At 35.6% G+C, this 20,993-nt stretch overlaps 1 protein-coding gene across 2 annotated transcripts in view; it reads right to left on the bottom strand.

Moving 5' to 3' along the window:
* SUZ12 (SUZ12 polycomb repressive complex 2 subunit) overlaps nucleotides 1-20,993 on the bottom strand; it is a 43,496-nt gene that overhangs the window by 5,826 nt on the left and 16,677 nt on the right. For both annotated transcript variants that reach the window (XM_008586277.1, XM_008586278.1), the window contains 10 exons: nucleotides 20,658-20,707; nucleotides 16,668-16,753; nucleotides 14,811-15,042; nucleotides 13,834-13,927; nucleotides 9,400-9,505; nucleotides 4,797-4,974; nucleotides 3,202-3,293; nucleotides 2,841-2,984; nucleotides 2,220-2,377; nucleotides 779-977 (listed from right to left, as the gene is read on the bottom strand). In XM_008586277.1, coding sequence (XP_008584499.1) covers nucleotides 779-977; nucleotides 2,220-2,377; nucleotides 2,841-2,984; nucleotides 3,202-3,293; nucleotides 4,797-4,974; nucleotides 9,400-9,505; nucleotides 13,834-13,927; nucleotides 14,811-15,042; nucleotides 16,668-16,753; nucleotides 20,658-20,707 — 1,339 coding nt within the window. The remainder of the gene's footprint in view (nucleotides 1-778; nucleotides 978-2,219; nucleotides 2,378-2,840; nucleotides 2,985-3,201; nucleotides 3,294-4,796; nucleotides 4,975-9,399; nucleotides 9,506-13,833; nucleotides 13,928-14,810; nucleotides 15,043-16,667; nucleotides 16,754-20,657; nucleotides 20,708-20,993) is intronic.

Raw genomic sequence — 20,993 nt, 5'->3', positions numbered from 1 at the left:
AAAAAAAAAAAAAAAAGAAAAGAAAAGAAAAAAATCTTTTAAATACAGAATAAATATAATTGGTATTTCTTTTTTTTTTTTTCTCTCTTTTTGTCTTTTTTCGTGACCGGCAACGGATCGCAACCCTCAGTGTCGCGCCCGTACCGGGCCCGGACCGGCAACCGGAACGCAACCCTCGGTGTTGCTCCCGCACCTCGCTCAGCCAGTGAGCGGCCGGTCTGTATGTGGGATCCGAACCCTCAGCGTGAGCGCTGCCGCACTTCCCAAGCGGCACACTGTAGCAGTGCGCCACCGGGCCGGCCCCTATAATTGGTATTTCTAAGAAAAAAATTGTGAGAATGTCAAAAACAGAATGTTTTGGAATTAAAAATATTATAACATATTTATACAGCTAAGTGGCAACATTTCTTAAAATCAACTACTATCTAAGCAGTAATTTTAAAGGGGAAATCCTAAGTTGTACAATAGCTACCTATAAATATATAAATGAAAATATACATGCTGGGAACACCAGGTCAAGGGTTTGGTTCCCTTTACCAGCCGGCCACCAAAAAAAACAAAAAAAAGAAGAAAGAAAATAATATGTATTTCTTTTACTTGGTAACTTTTTAAATGACACAATTATAAAAACTGTGCAATCCTGGATTCCTTAATTTAGAAAAAATAAGCTTCTTTACAGTAAATCAAAAGTCCAGTTTGTATTAAACAATAGTTTTTGAAATTCATTTAATAATAAAATTCTAAGATCATTGCCAATAATGATGATGATGATAATTACTGTAATGGTTTTTTCTCTTAGCCATTCGGGATCTTTTTCATCTTCACTGTCCACTTCCATTTCTTGTGGACGGAGAGGTAAGCAGGTATCACTATGGAAATATAGACGATTGTGGCCACTACTGTATGTTCTTTGTTGTTCTACTTCTCCATCTTCAGATTCAAGAAATTCAGACATGCTTGCTTTTGTTCGTTTTGGCCTAATAAAAAGAAATAAATGTTGATGTAACACGGCATCTACCTGTATATCATCTAACTACATGACTATGAGCTGAGATCTGCAATAATTTGTAATAATACCAATTTTTTATAAAAGTAATCACAAAACAATATGTGAGACCCCCCCCCCAATTATTTTCTTTCTATATATGTGAAGTAAACCTATTATATATCAATTTAAACACCAAAGTTTTAAAGATAAAACTGTCTTTCTGGGTGTGAAAAATAAACCTAGAAAAAAAGAGAAACATGGTTCAAAAGGAGAAAAGGGAAGAAAGTGTTAGGGCACATTAAGAAAGGAATATGCATATAAAATCCTATATGACAAAACTGTGTATTCTAACATATGTACTCGTAAATTCAAAAGGCAGAAAAACCACAACACTGGTTACACCCAACTATCCAAGAGTTCAGCTTTACAAAGATAAAAAATTCCCGTTTTTTTTTTTTCTTTACACCCAACTATCCAAGAGTTCAGCTTTACAAAGATAAAAAATTCCCGTTTTTTTTTTTTTCTTTTTTTTTTCCCTTTTTTGTCTTTTTTTTTTTTACTGACCGGTAACGGGATCACAACCCTCGGTGTCGCGCCCGTACCAGGGACCGGCAACGGGATCGCAACCCTTGGTGTTGCGCCCGCACTGCACTCAGCCAGTGAGCGGGAACCAGTCTCCACATGGGATCCGAACCCTCGGCGGGAGCACCGCCGCACTCCTAAGCGGCGCACTCTCCAGTGCGCCACTAGGCCGGCCCAAAAATTCCCCTTTGTAACCTGAACCTCAGCAGTCAAATCTGCTGCTGTGAACACACCACTGTACAGAAAGAGAACCAGTCTCAGGTAATATCTAACAGGATAGTGTCATGTGGAATATTAAGTGACAGGGAGAGGTTCTTTATATTTTAAACTACCCCAATAGAGTATATCCCTTTTCTGCAAGTTCCTGCCTAGGTATGCACTCAGAAACTTCCATTGGGAGAATTCTTTAATTCCACTAAGCACCGCAGCAGTAGTGACATTAACAGTTAAAACTCAGGGAAAAAGCTGTGAGGAAGTGAGAAAACCCCTCTAGAAATAGGAGCTGGGGAGGGTTATAAAGCAATATACCACTCAGAGACTTACCTAATACTGAAAAAATGATTTCAGTAACTTTGTGTGGTTCCTCTTTGTTTCTCTAACATCATCAATAAAAGAGAATAAACTTTTGTTGTGTGACCTTTTTACCTACCTGCACACAAGAATGTGTGTGATAGGTGTTCTCTTCACTGGTCCATTGCGACTAAAAGCAAATCCAGGTTGGCGATGAATATCCTGAGGATTTCCTGCATAGGAGCCATCATAACACTCATTGATAGAAACATCTATCCTAGCACCTTTTGGATGATACTGTAATAAAAATAGCAAGGTGTTTAGAAAAAGGAAATATTAATTATCCTACCCTAAAGTAACTATACCTCCATTTTAATTAATTGAAAAGTATTTGTGGGTTCTTAATGTTATGAAAACTAAAATAAGCCAGGCATACTAGCATGGTGACTTTATACAAATTACTTTTTGCCTAAGCAAGAATAAGAAAACTACCACTTAATTCAAAGAGTTGGTGTGAGAATTATGTGTCAATATAGATATGCTATGCAAATGTTAATTATTCCAAATATATGTAAACTGACTCATTCACTATAATGCATACATATAAGCAATCCATCCAAAGCAAAAAGAAATTTTTTTGCAGGTGGCTGGTACAGCCCAAATTTTGGTATTTTTACAGGAAGTACAATTTTTGAAAGTCAGGTTATCTTATATTTAATAAATAATATATTATTGGTAAAAAAAATGAAAATTTACTTACAACATAATTAAAAATAAATCTGCTATGGCAGAGTTTAAGATGCTTGAGCAAACTATAAAGTTTGCGGCAGTTCAGAGTGCACCAAGGGCAATGTAAGTCATCTCTTGCTTCAGTTTGTTGTCTTGTATTATTGTTATAAAGAAACTGAAAAAAAACAAAAACAAAACCCAGCATATCTCAAGCTTAAACATCTCAAGATATTTTGTCTCAATATCATCACTAAAAATATTTAAAACAATTTAAAAGAAAAAACGTATCTCTGATTTGATTTTCATTTAAATATGTCAAAAGATTTCAGATATAACATAGAAAACAAATGCATTTCATGATTACTTGAAAAATTAGTGTCAGCTATGTTTACCTGGTAAAATATTCTTAATTTTTGTCGGTTTTCATTTGAAGTATCTTTTTCTTTTCTTGCTTGTAGATCTGTAGTCAATGATTCTTTAACAGCTGAAATATATATACATTAATATTTAATGAGAATGTTTGCTTCTAAAAAGTGAGATTACTCACCAAAATTATTAAACATTAAAGGTTTCACAGAATTCTACTTGTAATATTTAAAATAATTTGTTTTCACCTTCAACTGATGATCCTAGGAACAATCCACTTCATCAGCACCCCTAAATCAAATGTTAAGGTATTTACTGGAGGGACTTATATTTCTTAAAAAAAAAATACCTTCTGTGTCCTAAACCATTATAAAACTAACCCTAAGTAATTATATATGGTAACTATTTTGTTTTACGAACTTTGAGGTCAGAGTGTGGTTTTGATTGGTCTTTGTATTCCCAGTGCCCAACAATAAATAGGCATCCACTAAGTCCTGGTTTATCAGCAATTAAATAGAAAAGTGATTCTATTAAAATCACTCCAAATCCAAAAGATACTTACCATTATTGCTTTTGGTATATATCCTTTCAGACTTAAATATTTATTTTTCCTGACATAACTAACCATCCCACATGTATAATTTTGTATAAAACATTTTTTCTTAGTTTCTTTGCAACTCTTTTATGTATTTCACTGGCTGCAGAGTATGTTGATAAGTACCCAGACCACAACTGACTTGGGAAATCTTTCTCCTGACACACCAGCCATTTCTTTCATCTCCTTAATCTGACCACTACAGTGACATGCACACAGTGAATGTACGTGAGCAGTCAATGTCAAAGACAACATCTTAAAACTTTTGCCTCCTTTAAGGTAAAAATACATGGATGCTCTCAAGTCAAGGACAGTTCCTATCAGGCAGATATAAAATGACAGAACACTGAAACTTGGGCCTTAACTCAGCAGAGAGGTTATTCCACTTATAAGTGTTTTTCCTCTTAAAAATTTGCAGCCCCATACCAGCCAGCCACAAAAACCAAAACAAAACAAAACCCCCCCAAAATACAGAACAATTTACTGCAAAATTCAAACAGATAAACTCCATGTTTTGATGATCTTTTTCCAGCTCTAAAATTGTGAAAAACTCTGAAATAATGAATTCAGTTTTACAACATATAAAAAATTTTAGATGAATTATAAAACGTATAGTTCCAATTCCCTTTATACTTGCAATTCTAAAATCTGAAAACCAGTTGTTTTCTCATTAGTTTGTAAAAGAAACTTACTTAGTGGAAAAACATCCTAACTTGACATGAAGCTATCTATAGACCCCACTTGGAAAGGTTATATAATATATGGCATATATACTGTATACCATATCATGCTTCTAAAATATTAAAAGAAAAATTGAAATTCCCAGACATATCTGACACGAAGGTTCCAGATAAAGAATTGTCAACACAAAACCTTACATTTAATATAGAAGATCCCTAATTTATCATCTAATAAGCCAAATAATATTTCCCAAAGAATAATTACATGGAGGAAATACAAATGAATTAGTCTAAAACATAAGACCTAATGCTGCAAACCACTATTTTGATAGCAATGTTATCTTACCAATAGTTTGAGTAGGTTTAACTGAACCAGGCTTATTTTCTTGATGGAGACTCTCTGAATTTCTAGTGGCAAGAGGCTTGGCAATAGGAGCTGTAGATTTATCATTGGTCTCTCCTGTCCATCGAAGAGTGAACTGCAACGTAGGTCCCTGAGAAAATGTTTCAAATGGAGGCAGCCTCTAAAAAATAAAACGCATGAAGAGTGAAAATTTATACAATGAATTTAAAGAAATTGTAGAAATATTAAAAATATTCATGATGATAAGTTAATATGGATTTATTTGACTTAAACCAATAAGTTTTCCTTGAAAACCCAAATACTAACAGAGATGGTCAGGAAAATAAAGTAATTGTATAGAACAGTGGACAACGTAGAATTACAGAGCTCTTATCAGCAACAGCAGAATTGTTGCCCAGCAAAGCTAGGTTGTCAGATTTTTCAAAAGAAGTCAGAAATCCAAGTTTTCATGAGAATCTTCCCATTTTTAATGTTAATAACCAGTTCAAAATGTCTTTAAAACAAAACAGTGGTACCCAAAGCCTGTTAGCTTGTAACTTCTGCTCTTAGGTGACCACTTTCATTTTATAAACTGAACAGCTTTAGGAATTAATAATTTTTCTTGACTTTCCCAGCCTCACTGACAATGACCATTCCTACCTCTCTTCTTTGGTTCTGGGACACTAACTATTCTGGCTCTCTTCCTCCAACTCAAAATCACTTATAGGATGACTCTTCTTTTCGTCTCCTTAATTCCTAGCTAACCTGTAGCCATCTGTCCCAATCTGTCACCCATCCTCAAGGATTTACACATTAGACGTATGGTCCCAACTTGGTCCTCCATTCCTGTTTTTACACTTGAGCTCTAAAGCCTTATCTCCAATTGCCTCTTGTACATTGCTACTTGATGATCTCAATGTCACCTCGAACTAAAACGTTTCAAAACAGATCCATTATTTTTTCTTCTAAAAGAAATGTTCCTTCTCAGTTAATAATTACTTTTGTTCCATGCATCATCATTCTACTGGTGACCATACACTCTCCCTTCAATGATCACAACAAAAACCTAAGTATAGGTCCTTATTGCTTACTACTACATTATCTCAGCTGCTCTCCCTGCTTCCAATTTTTACTTCCCAATCCAAATACAGAAGACCAAATAATCTTCTGAAAAACTGCTTTCATGCTATTCCCTTTTATAGAAACCTTCAACGGGCTCCAATTTATTTTACTAAATAAAGCCTAAACTCCTTCTATATCTTTATTATAAATAGTCCTCTTAAAACTATAATTTTAGACTAGAATGAGGGAAAGGTGTCATCATATAAATCAGTTTTGACAAAGTGAGTCCATTATCTAAATCTTATAAAAATACTTGTGATGCAAAAAGATACAGATACATTTTTGAAGATGTAAAAAATGTTAAAATATCCTAATTATCCATCAAACTGGCAGTAGTTTATTAAATTATGGAACATTTATTTAAAAGAATACAACAGCGCTTTTAAAAAGAAGTATGTCTGTATGCCCTAGCTTTAAAGGATGTCCATTTTACACCACTGCAAACAATTTGGGGGGGAGGGGGGTAACAACTCATATATATATAAAATCCTTATTTTCTTACGAATAAACTCAATACACTTTAAGAAATTCAAAACTAAAAGCTTATAAAAATAATAAATACCTGCAGAAAATTCAAACGCTGTAGATAGTATAAAGAAATAATTATTTGAATCCTATCACCTGGAGGTAACCACTATTACTAATTTTAGAAAAAGTGGGATTATATATACTATCATGTATGCCAGTTAGCTCAGCTGGTTAGAGCGCTGTTATACCACCTTAAGGGTTTGGATACCCATACCGGCAAGCTGCTAAAAAAATAAACAAACAGACAAAAAAACCCACTATGCATACTATCATGTAAAAATTAAATATAGAAATCTTGTCACACTATCATCCTTTTAAATGGCTGTTTTTTCAGATTTAAGTTGTTTCCAATTTTTCACTATTTAAAAAATGCTGAGACGACCTGTTATCTACATTTTTTTCACAGTTAACCAGTTACTACATCTTGTGAAAAAACAGTAGAACTGGAATTAATTGTTTTTTTTTTTTTTTTAAAAAAGATGACCGGTAAGGGGATCTTAACCCTTGACTTGGTGTTGCTAGCACCACGCTCAGCCAGTGAGCAAACCAGCCATCCCTATATGGGATCCGAACCTGGGGCCTTGGTGTTAGCAGCACCGCACTCTCCCGAGTGAGCCACGGGCCAGCCCTGAAATTAATTGTTAAAGACTATATATATAGGGCCGACCCTGTGGCTCACTCAGGAGAGTGCAGCACTGGGAGCACCGAGGCTGCGAGTTCTGATCCTATATAGGACTGGATGGTGCGCTCACTGGCTAAACGCGACACGGGCAACACCAAGCCAAGGGTTACGATCCCCTTATCGGTCGGACGGACGGACACACACACACCCACACACACACCACCCACACCCACACCCACCACCCACACACACCACACACCCCCCCCACACCCACCCACCACACACACACACTCTCTCTATATATATAATTTTAATTTTATACATATCCCCAGTCTGCCTTCCAGTAAGTTTGCGCCAACTTATTCTTACATCAAAGTATTCAGAGTATGTGTTTTCATATTCCTAACAGTACTAGAAACTGTCAATATTTCTAACCTTTGTCAAGCTAGTAGTCAAAAGTACTTATCTCTGCTTTTGTATGCATGTCTTTAAATATTAATATGGTTGAATATCTTTTTTAAAAGTTTACTCACCATCTATAATTTGTTCTTTTTTTTTTTTTGTCCTTTTTGAGACCGGCCGTACCGCGCTCAGCCAGTGAGCACTGTGAGCGTACCGGTCATCCCTATATAGGATCCGAATCCGCGGCGGGAGCGCTGCTGCGCTCTCAGCGCCCACTCTCCCGAGTGTGCCACCGGCTCGGCCCTATAATTTGTTCTTTTAAGAAATGCCTGATTGCCATTTGCCCATTTTTCTTTTTAGATTATCTTTTTCTTATTGATTTATAAAACTCATATACTGATTTATAAGATTCATAATTTATATATTCATAATATCAGCATTTTGTATGTCACAAATACTTTTCCCCAGTCTATTTTTTCTGTTGTTAACTTTACATTTTTGCAGTATAGAAATGACTCTTTTTTTTTTTTTTTTTGTCCTTTTTGAGACCGGCTGCACCGCACTCAGCCAGTGAGCACTGTGAGTGCACCGGTCATCCCTATATAGGATCCGAACCCACGGCACCCAGCGCCGCACCCTCCCGAGTGCGCCATGGGCTCGGCCCTAGAAATGATTCATTTTAATCAGACGGTTTTTACTGTATGCTTTTTGGCTTTTTAAAAAAATTTTTTAATTGTGATAAAATACATATAAAATAAAACTTACCACCTTAACCATTTTTTCTTCTTTTGGCAGCTGGCTGGGAAGGAGATCCAAACCCTTGACCTCAGTGGGGGTCAACACTGCACTCTAACCAACTGAGCTAACCAGCCAGCCCTCATTTTTGGCTTTGGTATCATCCTTAGAAGGGTACTTCTCACCACAAGATTATATTCACATTCACCTACATTTTTTTCTGAACTTATAGTGTTAATTTTTGCATTTATGTTTATAAGCCTTCTGGAATCTATTACGTCTAAGTTTATTTCCAGATGGCTAGAGACCGATTCTGTCACAATTAATGAACAGTTTATCTTTCCCACACAGATCTATACCACCACCTTTATCATACACTATATTCCAAATATACTTGAAACTACTTCAAGACTATGCTACCTACAGTGATCTGCTTGACTATTCCAATGCTTATAATATACAGTTTAAGTTCTTTTAACTTTATAGTATGTTCTACTATCTGGTAAATAAATGTTCTCAGAATACTTTTCCAAAAATTTTAAAAATATTATTACATACTTATTCTTCAAGATTAACTTGAGACTAACTTTAAGGCCTAAAATATTCCTTTTGATATTTTGCTTGTGAAGGTACACTGACCTAATGTATTTAGAAACAAATGACATCATTATATTTTGTTAAGTCTACCTATCCAAGAAGTGTATGTATGCCTATTTATCCTTTAATATCTCTTCAAAGAGTTAATTTAAGTACGCTTCACCTAAGTTCTGCAGATTTCTTCAAAAACTTATTACTAGTCATCATGTTACCTGCTGTTACTATGAGTGGGATGTAAAATAGCAGTTAACATTTATTGAGCACTTATTATATGCCAGGCATGGTGCTAAACATATTTTATTAATCATCTCATTTAATCCATCAATTCTATGCCTTGTTTTTAGATGAGAAAACTGGGACACAAATACGTAACTTGCCAAACGCCACGTGGCTAGGAGCACAGATTTGAATAAGGCAGTTTGGCTCTAAAAACAATGCCTTACATTAAATACTGACTAGATCATTTTACTTGTGTTTTTCAAAGTATAAAAAATGAAGGACTCTTTACTTCCAACATGAATTTGCACTTGGGAAAGAAAACATCAATCATAAATGGGAGTTCATAACTATAATGTGCTCAACCTTCTAAGTAGTCCATACCTTCCCATCAAGAATAGTCTCCCATGTTGCTCTTTTCTTGCTTATTGGACATTCTTCCATTTCCTGCATGGCTACTTCATATTCCCCATCTAAAAGCTGTAAGCGCCTGTTAGACAAACACATACACTTTAAAGTAACCTCTGTATTAATGTAAGTACACAAATTCTACATCTTTAGATTTATACTAAAAAAGCATTTATTAAATTTATAAACTAGCTTATATACCCAACAAGATTTTAAAATATATCTACACTCCAGTCCTGACAAAAGCAATTTTAGTGATGTGCACTAATAACTATATAACTAGAAAGTTATTTCTAGTTTACTAGAAATTACTGTAGCTACTCAGATATAACTTCAAACATTTAAAGTATAATATGCCTAAGGTCTCAAGACCTGTTAAATTTAAAACATGAAGTATAAAGCACATGTGCAGGCTCTATACTTTAAAAAATAGGATAACAACAGTGTTGAAATACTTGTCTTGGGGAATTATGCTTGCCACTAAGAATTATGCTTGTTATTTTATTTTATTTTATTTTTTTGTCTTTTTTCCGTGTCCGGCAACGGATCGCAACCCTCAGTGTTGCCCCCGTACCGGACCGGGGACCGGCAACGGGATTGCAAGCCTCGGTGTTGCACCCGCACCTCACTCAGCCAGTGAGCGGGAGCCGGTCTGTATGTGGGATCCGAACCCTCGGACGGGAGCGCCGCCGCGCTTCCCAAGCGGCGCACTATCCAGTGCGCCACTGGGCCGGCCCCTATGCTTGTTATTTTTAACTTCTGTAAATGTTTCAACTAGAATCCTTTACTGTTATACCTGACCAGTAAACTAATTGATTATAATGACAAATCTGGTAACTATAGGATCTTGGGGGCACCTGGCACATATTGGTGCTCAATAAATATTTCATGGATAAATAAATGAAATACTGGCTGAATCAAAGAATCAATTAAATTATACTCATACATATTAGTTTTAATGTGTGTATACATACGTATGTGTGTGTGTAAATGTTTTCCATACATTTAAAAACTGGTAACCACTACTACTCAACACCATTGTTCAACCATGCTCAATATTGTATTTAGCAAGAATCTGGCTTCTCTTCATCAGTCTTAGAGAAATTCTATTAGGTGATAATAGCTAACATTTATTGAGTGCTTACTATGTGCCAGGCACTACTCTAAAGACTTTACATGGTTCATTTAATCTTCTCAACAACTCTACGAACTAGGTGCTACTAGTCCATTTTCAGGAGAGAAAACTGAGGCACAGAGAGGGTAAGTAACTTGCCTTAAGATCAACAGCAGTAGCCAGATCTAGTAAGTGAATCCAGGCAGTCTCTAAAGTCTGATTCTTTCTGATACCAAATAATTTTGAGACTTAAGAATATTTATCTTTTCTCTATGTTGTACTACTTCAATTTAGTCTACTTCAACAGTATATCCACAAAGCTATTCAACTTTCTATTTGAAAAAGCTAATTTTATTTATATAAATAAATAATACATTCATATGCTTCTAAATTAAAAAGGTGCTCCCCTCATGCTTTTATGTGGCTACATAATATTCCATTTTCTGGTTGTACATTTGATAGCTACAATCCAATGTACTCTCCTACCTGTAATGTATGATGAGGCCTTTTTTCCCCTCACAGCCTCATCAACAGTGCATTATCAAGATTTTTGATCTGTCAATCTGATAAGTGTAAAAATGACATCTCAGCATACTTTTAATTCAGATGTCTTATCTTTTTGTTTAAGAGCTATATGTATTTTCCTTCTTTTGTAAAGTTTTTATTGTATCCTTTGCCTGCTCTTCTACTGGGCTGTGGTCTTTTCTAATTAGCATGATCTTTTTATATTAGAGGAATGAGACACTATCTATAATATGAGTTGAAAATAATTTTCCCTTGACTTGTCATTTTTATTTTGACTTTGGTTATAGTGGCTTTTTTGTTTTCTGAAGTTTAAAATTTTTATTTTGATTAATATTTCATACTTTTCCTATATGGCTTTTAATTTTGGTTATTTTTTCAGGAGACTTTAACCTTTCCAAAATTTTAAAATAATTTTCACACATCTAACTCTCAGATCTTGGCTTATAAATACTATTACTCTACTAAAAGGAATCAGGACTCCTTGAAGAAATGGCAATTCCAGAACAGAGGTAGGCAAAGGAGAAAGTAAGCCTGGAATATCTTACTACTCCAGAAAATAAGTTAAAAACTAAAAAAAAAAAAAAAAAAAAAAAATAGAAGAACCAGGAGCCTGTTTGGAGGTACTCCTAACCAAAATTGAAACAAATTGAGCATTAAAATGGATGACAAAATAAAGTAAAAACAAATTGAGTAAAAATAGACTTTGTTAATCCATATTGATTAAAAAAATCAAAATTGAGGCAAGGAATTCTTTTCTTTACAGAAAAATGTCAACCAACAAATGTGGAAGAAATGGTAGAAAATTACCATTTGGCAGCTGCCAAAGGAATAGTTTACTCAAGCAAGAATCATCAATGAGTGCTAAAACTATTGGGTGAAAGGCGATTGGAGGAAAAAGGATATTCACCCAGTTTCATGTATTATCACAGAGATTACATGTTGATTAATGAAACAGATAAAGTACTGTTACAATGGAGAAATATGGTGAACACCACCAAGTGGCATAATCAAGTCACCAAACCTAGCATGACCTTGTATCTGTGATGGGGTGCACAAATAACACATTATCAATTAGGATCCCTGCCAAAAATCTGAGTGTAATCATGAGGAAATAATCACACAAGTCCAAATTGAGACACATTCTGCATAACTACAGGCCTGTACTTTAAAAAAAAAAAAAAAAAAAAAAAAAAGGTGGGCCAGCCTGTGGCTCACTTGGGAGAGCGTGGTGCTGACAACACCAAGTCAAGGGTTAAGATCTCCTTACCGGTCATCTTTTAAAAAGAAAAAAGTGTCACAAAAGGCAAACAAAAAAGTGAAGTGGTGCTGGAGAACCATTCCAAATTGAAGGAGACTGGACAGATATGGCAGCTAGCTAGAGAACGGGGTAGGGGGTGGCAAACTATAAAAGACATTACTGGCATCAACTGGGGAGATAGCATTGTACTTGCTATAAGCTGATTTTCCTGAGTATGATAGCTGTATTGTGGTTATGCAGGGAAACGTCCTGGTTCTTAGGAAAGAAATGAAGCATTTGGGAATGAGGAATAAAGTAAACTTTCAAATGGTTCAGCACAAAATTAAAATAGTCACGGGTATTTAAAAAGTTTGTGGAAAAATATAATTAAAAAATAATAATACGAATCTTTCCATGAACTTTTTGAAAACCCCGCATACACTCACAAATAAAGCAAATGTGGCAAAATGTTAACTGATAAATCTTAGGTGATGGATGTGTGGGTGTTAAATAACTATTATTCTTTCAACTTTTCTATGTTTGGAAATTTTCAAAATAAAAAGTTGTGGAAAAGTTCTTGTTTCTTCTTGGTACTTTTTTTCACTAGACTAGAAACAGTATTTCTTTCATACAAAGAAAATATTAACATATATGTGAGGTAGAAAGAATAAAAAACACAATGTACCCCCATGCTGCCTAAAATAGAACATTTAACAGATCAGTGAAGCCCAGCGTTCCTTATCCTAATCACTTCCCCCACAGGAATGGCCCAGTTACTTTTCTTGGCTCTTTCTCCTATACCTGGCTGACAGGGAACTGTTAAGTACCACCAATCAGACAGGTGTAAGAAATGACACGTTACAGGTTTCACCCTCTACTCCTACGAAAAAAGTGTTTGCTTCTTAGACCTTCTTTTACTGATGTTAAAAGTCTTCATTCTCAAACAGAAACTGCAGATGATTATAAACCCAAGTGTTCCTTGCCTCCCTGTGCCAAATGCACATAATACACAATGATGATTAAGCATAATTTTCTTCATTAACTTTAATAAACACATAACCCCAAGATCAGAACAGGGCATACTTCATTCAGGTTTCTGCTCAAATATTACCTCCTCCCAAAGACTTTCTCTATAAAACAGTGACCATTTATTTTCTTTATTTTTCTAAACAGCACTCAGCCATATTAATTCATACTCTGGGGGAGTGGTCTGTTTCTTCCACTAGAAGTTAAGCTCCCTGAAGGCAAGGACATTGCTAGGCAGTGTCCACTTCCCAGAATGGTGTCTGGTAAAGAGTAGATACTCAGAAAATACTTGCTGAGTAATCTAAAGTGAGCCATTCAAGTAGTTCCTGATCTGTATTTATTGCTTTCTATGTGATAAAGAGAAAAATTCAGCATTTCTGAGTTTGTTTTTTCATTAATAAGAATAAAGAGAAACAAAGACAAAGAAATAATATTACCACTATATTCTGCTTCACAATGAAAACATTTCTAGAACATTATGGGAGCCTCACTTGTCCATTAGCATTACCTGTTTTTATCAAATACTGTCATTTGCGCAACAAATGTCTTTTCCCCGTCTTCACGATTTCGTTTTCTTCTGGCTGGAAGCTCTTCATTGACATCTGAATTTAACAAACATTTCTCATAAATCAAATAGTCAAACAAAAATGTGTTATTTATGATATAATGTCCCTAACATAAAACATGCTACATTTATCCTGAATGTTACAAATTAAACTAAAGTTACAATATACTATGTGTCACACCTTTTCCAATTTTGTGTTTTTGCCACATGTATACATCCTTACTTTCTGACATTCATTGACATTAACTAATCCCACATCTTTGCAAATGCTAATTTCTGTTTGGAATGATCTTCTTTGGTAGGCAAACTCCCACTCACTCATGGTTACTTTCCAAGAACTTTAGAGGATATTTCAAAATTCAAAGATTATTTCTTTCAAGGTACTTCTCCACTGAACTTCACATATAACTCTATTATACCACCCATCATTTGGCTGCAATTATTTATTTCCTGTATCTCCCTACCCTAATTTGTGAGGCTTTGGAGGATAGGACTGGATGTTTTAATCATCCTTGTGTCCCAGCACCTAGATGCTGGTTGAATGACTACCTCAAAGATAAATCAGAATTGTTAGAAGAATAGAGCAATGTGTTGAAGGACATGTGATAAGTGTAATAAAATATTCCTTGTTGAATTTAAGTGGTGAGTAGACAGGAGTTCACCATAAAATTCATTGTTTTTGTTTGAAAATTTTCACAAAACGTTGGGGTGGGGGTGGGAGATGAATTCCTTTTTTGCTATGGAATTAACTTAAAGTACCAGTCTTTCAAACCTTGGAAAGGCAAGGTTTAAAATAACTCAAAAGGAGTTATACACAATAATGTGAAGGTATTCCTTTGGAGGAATACTGGTTATCATTTCCCTTGGCGACCTTAATCTACAGCGATAAAATGTAGTAAAATTATTGAAATAAAAATTACCAATATTTTCATTGGTTTCGCCATTAATCATTCCATTAAACTCTCTTCTTCCCGGACGAGTCACTCTAAATAGCAATGAGTAAGACTTCACCATATGGCTGTTACTAGGTTCAAATTCATTACTGGAAACTGCAAGGGACGGGAAATTTCCAGGTTTTGTTTGATTGAGGTCAGGATTCAAAGGCACCTGCTTTTTACCTGTGGGAACTTGCCTTATTGGACAACTTACATCCTGCAAAGGTAAAGATTATTACATTATTTGTACATATGCAATGATAAGAACTACAATAAAACTTCTAATCACTACTATAGAAGACACTGTATAGGCCATGATTACCAAATGGCATGTTAAAATTCTAACCACAGTTCTGAAAACTGTGAAGCAAAGATGAAAATTTGGACCAACTATATTCCAAATTATTAAAGCAACCAAGGATTTCTGCAATATAATGAAAATAATGATACAGCAATACCCAATGTTTAGCTATGGTCATCTGAAATAGTTTTATATTAGAAGTATGGAATTAAAACCATGATTAAAATGTTAAACTCAAGCAATTTCATCATTTCCCCTAAATTTTCTATTTTTATATAACAATAACTGATGAGACCATTAGAAATGAAAAAAGATGACCATAATAACCCCATGGTCGACAACATTATGAAACAATAAATCCATATATTTAAATATGTTATTTAATAAATGTGATATTGATCATCTTCTGAGTAATGCTTTATTATCATATAACTAGTTATGCTAAAAGAGCATAGTAGAAAAATTGGAAGATACAGAAGACCTTTATGGCAAAAGAATACAGTACATATCTTATGGTAGCTTCATTTATTTAGAAAAATGAAATACATGCTTATGGTCTAAAAATAATTCGACTCTACAAGAGAGTAAAATGAGAAATGTAAATCTTGCCCATCCCGCAGGTCTTACACTCCAGAGATGACTAAAACTAGCAGTTGGCTGTGTATAATCCTTCCAAGAAATTGTTTATATTTGTTTTTTGTTTTTAAACACAAAAAGGATCATACTAATGTTCACATTTTTTTCTAAGTAATGTATCTTGAAGAATTTCATATCACTACTTATTATAATATATGTGGGAGTTACATGGGAGTGAAGAGTGACATTTTCTAACTTTACATAAACTTTTTAATATAAAGTTACACTGCTGCCTCTTATCGTCTAGTCCACACTCCCTACTACTGTGCTAGCAGTTTTCAAGCCCCCTTATCATCTTAACTATGATCTTGGAAGATCAGCAATCGAAACTGTGGCTATACGGGTCAGTTCCTACTCTCTAAAAAGACTCAAAGGCTTGAGGCTACTAAAAGTACATTTATCGGCTTTGGTGAGTTGCCCAGGAAACTTAACCATCATAACACTTGTTTCTATGGGGAAGTAAATTCATCTTATAAATAAAAATTGGAAGCAATGTATTAATAAATTAACGGCTGATAATGCTGACAAGAGAATTTCTTTGCCTGAGAGCAGTGTTACAAGAGATAATCCTGTGGGAAAAACTCTCTCTTCATCTAAAATTTCAACGGGTACAAACAACTAAGGAATAGGCTAAGAAACTGAAATGGTAGTGAAGCAACTAAATACAGCTTCTTCTTTCATTTTCAGACTCCTATAGGAGAAAGTTTTAGACAGACACTTAGACTGCAAAAAACAAAGATATGGGAGGTTGGCAAAAGAGGTTTTCAGTTTTACAATTCATCCATCAACATATTTCTTAAGCTTTTACAGCTTAAAAATTGGCTTTAAAATAAAATATATATGCATGAACATGTTCAATTAAAAAATTATTCCACTTAATCTACCAATATCATTTTATATATTACCTTTCTTTTTTTGTGGCAAACTTTCACAAGCAAGACTTCCAGGGTAACAGAATTTTGTTCATTTTCTGAGTTTTGTGATGGCTTATCTAAATAGAAAATCAATACCTTAAAATCTATTTTTAAGAAAAATATAAACAAAGTATTCACTTTCCAAAGAAGTCTAGGAATTTCAAATAAAGACTTCCTATAAAGAAGACTTTTCAAAAGTTTACTCATTCTTTCCCCCCCAAATCAGTTCCAAACTTGCAGCAAACTCTTTAAAAGCCTTTATGTATAGTCATTTAAATAAAACTTTAGTAAGACAACTATAATTACCTTTCTATATACTGCGATTTCTCTTCATTCAAATAAGATGACTCAATTATTTTAATTTATACTTAAAAAATATTTAGATTACTTCTGATTTCAAGATTTAACATTTATGATAATAAAAGAATATAATCAACTGCTGGTCAAAAGTAATTTTAACAAATACAGTTGAAGCTTCTTGGTAGAAAGCACAAATGAAATAGTTCAGGAGAGAGAACCACACAAAATAAGCATCTTTAATTTTTCCCCCTTCTCCTGAAATCTATTAGAAAAATGAATTTAAAATACAATTAAGTTGAATTAGTAACTATTACACATTTCATTTTGAGTGCACAGAGACATTAAACTAAAGTTCTTGATTTGACCGAGAGAGATCAAATCAATTTGATCTATTTTTTTGACCCTTTCCCTGGAATTTCTTTAAAGCCTAAATGGGATAGCAAAAATTAAGATATTATTTACTGGCTAGGGGAATCCCTTGGATTACAAAGTTTAGGGATTTTAATTTCGAATACTAGAGTGTATATTCTCTATATCAATTAACTAACAAAGGCTTTGCAAATTAAGGTTCCAGAGTATTCCTCCATAATTTAACTTTCATTAAGGGCTTTTTTTTTTTTTTTGGTGGCTGCCCAGTACAGGGATCTGAATCAGTGACCTTACTGTTACGAGCACTGCACTTTCCCAAGTGAACTAACCGGCCAGCCTATTTACTTGTCTTTAAAATCCCGAAGGTGTTAATAGTTCAAAAATGAAATACTTAATCATTAATTCATCATTAAACTTCAATAATATATAGAACTATTTTAATAGAGGAATCCATAAACATATACAAAAACAAAATAATTTTTTTTTTTTCCTTTTTTCGTGTCTGGCAACGGATCGCAACCCTCAGTGTCGCGCCCGCACTGGACCGGACCGGCCATGGGATCGCAACCCTCGGTGCTGCGCCCGCACCTCGCTCAGCCAGCGAGCAGGAACCGGTCTGTATGTGGGATCCGAACCCTCGGCGGGAGTGCCACCGCGCTCCCAAGCGGCGCGCTGTAGCAGTGCGCCACCGGGCCGGCCCAAAAACAAAATAATTTTTGTTCTAAGGTTCTGGATGAGACTTTTAAAAAAATTTTTGGTGGCTGGTTGGTACAGGGATCTGAACCCTTGCCTTGGCTGGACAACACTTTTCCTACTTCAAAACATTCTTAGGCGAGGTGTGTACATAAACACATTTAAATCAGTCTGTTTGGAAGCTGTATCCAGGATAAAAACATTTTTTTTTTTTTTTTAAAGATGACCGGTAAGGGGATCTTAACCCTTGACTTGGTGTTGTCAGCACCACGCTCAGCCAGTGAGCGAACCGGCCATCCCTATATAGGATCCGAACCCGGGGCCTTGGTGTTATCAGCACCGCACTCTCCCGAGTGACCCACGGGCCGGCCCTAAAAACATTTTAATACAGCAAAAAATAATCCAATGTCTAAGATGCAATAACAAAAATACTCTTAGAACAATACTCACCATGAAAATAGTACCTTAATAATCTTTATGTATTTATTCTAAGCAGTCTTAAGTAGTAATTGCTACACAAAAGTCTTCAGTTAAAAAACAAAAGAAAAAATAATCAGATTTTAGGGATCCTGATGTTGGTTTTCTATCCCGGTTTTTAAAAAATATTTTTCTTGAAAAGCAAAAACCAAAAAACTACAAATATATCTTGAATGGACAAGAGAGGGATATATCTGCTTTCTTCCCAACTTCCACTAATTTCAAAGTTATAAATGTAAATTATTTTCTGGAAATAGAATTATCAAGAATTTACTTTCTCGGGCCGGCCCGGTGGCGCACTGCTACAGTGCGCCGCTTGGGAAGTGCGGCGGCGCTCCGCTCCCGCCGAGGGTTCGGATCCCACATGCAGACCGGCCGCTCACTGGCTGAGCAAGGTGCGGGAGCAACACCGAGGGTTGTGATCCCGTAGCCGGTCCCGGTCTGGTACGGGCGCGACACTGAGTGTTGCGATCCGTTGCCGGTCACGAAAAAAGACAAAAAGGAAAAATAACCGGTCCCGGTCCGGTACGGGCGCGACACTGAGTGTTGCGATCCGTTGCCGGTCACGAAAAACGACAAAAAGGAAAAATAAAAAAAAAAGAATTTACTTTCTCATTTACTTAAATAACATCAAGAAAAAATTTTAGAAAGTGATTTCAAGCAATTTTTGAACTCTATGTATTCTGTCACGTAGACAGAAAGTTTAATCAGATGATTTTCCAAAGATTTTTTTTCCAAATAATTTAGGGGAAAAAAAACATAGAAATGCTACACAGCTTACTTCTATATTAAAACTTGACCATACCTAAGGCAAAAAGTATAAGTTACATTAGTTGCGATTACAATCAGATTTCAAACTTCTTACATAAAAAACCTGACCAGTTATCAAACTGTCCTAATATAACCATTTTATTATTAAACTTTCTTACTAAACAATACCAAGGACAAGCAACCTGGCATGTTTCTAATAAAGGTTTTATTCTGTTGCATGATACTTAAAGGATATATACACAAATTAAAAACAGGTAAGTTGAGGGCCGGCCCGTGGCTCACTCGGGAGAGTGCGGTGCTGATAACACCAAGGCCCCGGGTTCGGATCCCATATAGGGATGGCCGGTTAGCTCACTGGGTGAGCGTGGTGCTGACACCACCAAGTCAAGGGTTAAGATCCCCTTGCCGGTCATCTTAAAAAAAAAAACAGGTAAGTTGACAGGCATTTTATCCATTTTTAAAACAACTGTGACTGTTCCCATCATGCTTTCAGTTTTTACTAAGGTAACATAAAGTATATAATTTCCTCTGTATAATATCTAACACAGTGATATATCCCATTGGTAGTAGCAGTTATTTTAGTTGTTTTACTTTTTTTTTTTTTTTTTAAACATGATACAATAACATCAACCCAAAATGTTTATGTGGAAAGAACTCTACTTAGGAGACTCAACACCTATTCCAATTCTTTTTTTTTTTTTGTCTTTTGTCTTTTTTCCGTGTCCGGCAACGGATCGCAACCCTCAGGGTTGCCCCCGTACCGGACCGGGGACCGGCAACGGGATTGCAACCCTCGGTGTTGCTCCTGCGCCCCGCTCAGCCAGTGAGCGGGAACCGGTCCGTATGTGGGATCCGACCCCTCGGACGGGAGCGCCGCCGCGCTTCCCAAGCGGCGCACTATCCAGTGCGCCACCGGGCCGGCCCCCTATTCCAATTCTTTTTTTTTTTTTGTCTCTTGTCTTTTTTCCGTGTCCGGCAACGGATCGCAACCCTCAGGGTTGCCCCCGTACCGGACCGGGGACCGGCAACGGGATTGCAACCCTCGGTGTTGCTCCTGCGCCCCGCTCAGCCAGTGAGCGGGAACCGGTCCGTATGTGGGATCCGACCCCTCGGACGGGAGCGCCGCCGCGCTTCCCAAGCGGCGCACTATCCAGTGCGCCACCGGGCCGGCCCCCTATTCCAATTCTAAAGCAATTTATTAAAATTTTCATCATTAGCCTTTATAATTTAAAGTTCAAAAAACATCAGAATCAACATCTATTCCATTAAATATAATTTTATAAATTTACATCCAAAAACCCCACTTTTTTTTTACATTCACAAAGGCATTTTGCTATTAAAATGCCAATATATTTACTCTTAAATACATACCATTTTTGTGGAAGAAACCAGTAAATGTAAGCTGTAAATGAGCTGACAAGCTAAACAAAACAAACAAAAAATTTTATCACTTTAATGCTCTGTAATAAAATAGCCTAGACTTTAAAATATAACATTGAAATCAAAGCTACTTTAGCTAATTTATAATATTTAATTTTCTCATTCTTAACTGCTATTCAGGGCCATGAATCCATGCTTCCTTTCTGTTAAGTATGAATCCAAAATAGTGTGTCTACATATTTAAACAAAACAAAACAACATTCCCAGCTATTGAAACTAAAAAAAAAAACAACAAACAAAAAACCCCCCATGACTCACAAAAATAAA

The sequence above is a fragment of the Galeopterus variegatus genome, unplaced genomic scaffold, assembly GCF_000696425.1.
Source record: "Galeopterus variegatus unplaced genomic scaffold, G_variegatus-3.0.2 Scaffold3916, whole genome shotgun sequence".
Lineage (NCBI taxonomy): Eukaryota > Metazoa > Chordata > Mammalia > Dermoptera > Cynocephalidae > Galeopterus > Galeopterus variegatus.
This window is presented reverse-complemented; position numbering and strand designations above follow the sequence as displayed.